Here is a 3,382-nt window from a genome sequence, read left to right as displayed (position 1 = left end):
CTACTTCTTTAAAAGTGTGAATCCTTTCAGAGCTCAAGAGAAAAGCAGAAGAAATCAAGTCTGGAATCATTGAAAAGAAAACCGTGTGTGATCAAGTCAAATTCAAGTTTTGCATATCTGTCATTTGAGCGGTCATTGTGACATTGAAAATCAGGAAATAATCAGAGGCGAGAATACTGACTGTAGATGTGTTTATTTGAGCTCATGTTCTGTTTCACATGTTTATCTGATGGTTTTGATCAAACACAAGATATTTTACACCCAAACTTCACTTCAGCTTTTCTAAGAATAAACCAGATTTCATTCTGAGACACAAACAATATTATTCTGAAGAGCTGCTGCTCACAGATTCACATTCAACCAGTTATTGATATAGATAAGATTAGTGAAAACATAGAGACGTAACCACAGAGAGATTATATACAGAGAGATTTACAAAACACACTTAACATCTAAAGAATATTAAACATTAATGTTAAAACATTTTAAAAAGATCACATTATGCCATGATGATTAAAATTTATCAGTTAGCAGATTCACTCAGAACTTACTGAAACAAATACAAGTAAATAAGAGAAAAAAATGAAGAATGAAAACAGTGAATGTAAGTAAACACACAAACATTCACTCATCATTTCTGCAGATGAAGTTGAGTTTGCGAGTTTCAGGAAGGCTGATCCAGCGCTGATCTCCTCCAGACTGAACTGCTCCTTTTCTCTTCTCAAGGCGACAGTCTTCCGGTGTCGTTCCGTTCCCTGGAGCCCAGTTCTGATAGCACACAGTGTCTCCTCTCACCCAGATCCACACGTTCAGGCTGCAGAAGTTGTGTAAACCCAACCACACCGCCTCAGTAGACGCCTGTTTAACCACATTCATCACACGACGCTGAATCTCTTCTGAATGAACCGAGACCAGATCCATATGATTCTGTCTGCAGTATCTCAGAGCTTCAGGCCACGTCAGATTCTCTTTGATCACAATCAGTTTATCTGGACACAAAACAAACCACAAGAAAAACTAGAGAGAGACTGATCAAAAACAACATGCAGAACAAACACTGTGGAGGAATTTGTCAGGTCAGACATGTAGTGTGAACTTTAAGATATCTGGAGGTGATGGATGGATCATGTGTGTTTGTGAGGATCTGCTCACCTTCATGACACACAAAAGGATATTGGTAGTTGCAAGAGATGTCATTCCATTGTTTCAAAACATTCGGATTCTGTTCGATCACTCCACAGCTTTCAGCACCTCTCCAATTATCAGGTTGAACAGACAGCCAGTATCTGAATGAGGAGTCACTCTGATCTGACCACTGCCATGAGTCTCTGAACAGACCGATCCAGAGCCATGATCCAGATATGCGATTATCACTAATGAACTGCGTAATCTGTTGACTCTCATTCTGGTTCCTCACACTGACCAGATCAATGTGATTCTGTCTGCAGTAACTCTGAGCGTCTCTCCAGCTCTTCCACTGATTGACAAAGACGAGTCCTGTGTTCGCTTTAAGAACAACAAACAGATTCATCAATCAGTTTGTTCATTATTCTCACACAGCTTTACGGTTTGGTTGTAAACAGGAGCAGCGATGGAAGCATCAGAACCACATGTCGACTGATTTTGCTCATACAGCATTTAGTAACTTTTGTGAATTTTCGTGATCATGATATAACTTTTTATTTCCACATTGTTTCCAAACACATTTTTCTAGAAAACTGGATTCAGACACAAAGATCTGAATGAGAGAAACATCAAACAGATGAAGATGCTACACTGCATATTAATATGTTCATTAACTGGTTCTCAAAAATATATCAGAAAAAAATTAATTAATTCAAATCTTTTGGATTTAATATATTCAATTGAATATTGTTGCAATATTAATGATAATATAGTGTTTGTCTTGTTTCTAGTCTGAATGTTTTTTTTTTTACATTGTAATGGAGAGTGTGTCTATGTGAGTTCACACAAAGTTCATCTATGAATGATGTTCTTACGGGTTTGTGTTGAGATTTTTGTTCTTTTATCCCAGGTGAAAAAAGTAAATTTCTATAATGTACTTAAAGTGTTCTATTTTCGTGCACTAGTTTTTTTTACTTATTTTTAGTATATTAAGATCATCTTAAGAGCATCTAAGTGTACTCAACTGTGCTATTTTGAGACACCATGAAATTTGAACTTAAATGTGCTTTTAATACACTATCTCTGTATTTAAAAAATATATTTAGATACCACTTATAGTATCATTTGAACCCATAGTGTTATACTTTTTTTCACCTGGGATTCTCAGGACAAGAATGTTGTCCATAAATATCTTGATGGGGCAAGTTGCTGTATATCTTTATCTTGAAAATGTATGCATTTCATTAATTCATTACAATTTATGTTGGTCACAACAATGGTTTGATCATTATGAATTTATAATTTACAATATAGTTTGCTGGAAAATAATTCTCTATGCTCTCTAATGTCAGATTCATTTATCAACAACAAAAGATCAACATGTGAAAATGTTGAAAATGGACAAATATCCACAGCCTTGCCTATATTTATGACCAGAATAAAAAATGCAACATTTAGTATTGGATTAAAATTTTGTACAGTATATGTGTCTCTTTTTACAAATTCATGTTTGTTGTCATTGTAGGGAGCTGAACTCACTGTTAGATGAATTGCAGATGAAAGTCAGGCTTGTACTGCATGGATAATCATTCCATTTTCCGTTTGTCATATAGGCACACTCATCTGTGCCTTCAGGTTGTCCAGGAGCCCAGTTCAGATAGACCACAGGATCACCTGAAGACCACTGCCATTTATTAACACTCGTCCTCTGCAGCCCAATCCAGACACCTCCAACATTCACAGTCTTCTTCAGCTCGTTCATGTCGTTCATGTTGTCAACGGTGGCCAGATCTGTGTATTTCTCTCTGCAGTATCTCTGAGCTTCAGTCCAGGTCTTCGTCACGTTTATAAAGTGATACTGACGCTGAACACATTCAGATACGGAGCAGAGAGCTGTGAAAGAGAGGCTTTGATTTAATGCTTTTCATAACAGAGTCAAACCTGATGAAACTATAAACCATCAATAAAACAACAAACACACTCACCAATGAGAAGAAGAATGAAATATAGAGTTTGGTCCATTTCTGAAGAAGAAATCTGAGAATAGAGCATAGGTGCAATAAAAGTTAAACATAAAAGTATAAAAAATCTATTAATTTAGCAGCATAACTGGATTCACAATCATTAAGACCATATTAACATCTCAAAGTCTAATTGAGGTTAAAGAATGAAGCTGTTCTTACTTTAGAGGTCGTGTGTTTCTGTCCTGAGTCTGATGTTTCTGTTTGCTTTAAACAAAGTGATTATTATATCTGCT

The 3,382-nt window shown here is 36.1% G+C and overlaps 1 protein-coding gene across 1 annotated transcript; it reads right to left on the bottom strand.

Annotated features, from left to right (window-relative positions):
• Positions 1 to 624: 624 nt before the first annotated feature.
• LOC137036138 (macrophage mannose receptor 1-like) lies at positions 625 to 3,147 on the bottom strand. The gene is made up of 4 exons (XM_067410141.1): positions 3,111 to 3,147; positions 2,665 to 3,018; positions 1,153 to 1,506; positions 625 to 989 (listed from the first exon to the last, which is right to left on the bottom strand). Exons 1-4 carry the CDS (start codon positions 3,145 to 3,147, stop codon positions 625 to 627), a joined length of 1,110 nt encoding a protein of 369 aa, XP_067266242.1.
• Between the last annotated feature and the right edge of the window lie 235 nt (positions 3,148 to 3,382).

Source organism: Chanodichthys erythropterus, chromosome 14, assembly GCF_024489055.1.
Source record: "Chanodichthys erythropterus isolate Z2021 chromosome 14, ASM2448905v1, whole genome shotgun sequence".
Classification (NCBI taxonomy): domain Eukaryota; kingdom Metazoa; phylum Chordata; class Actinopteri; order Cypriniformes; family Xenocyprididae; genus Chanodichthys; species Chanodichthys erythropterus.
This window is presented reverse-complemented; position numbering and strand designations above follow the sequence as displayed.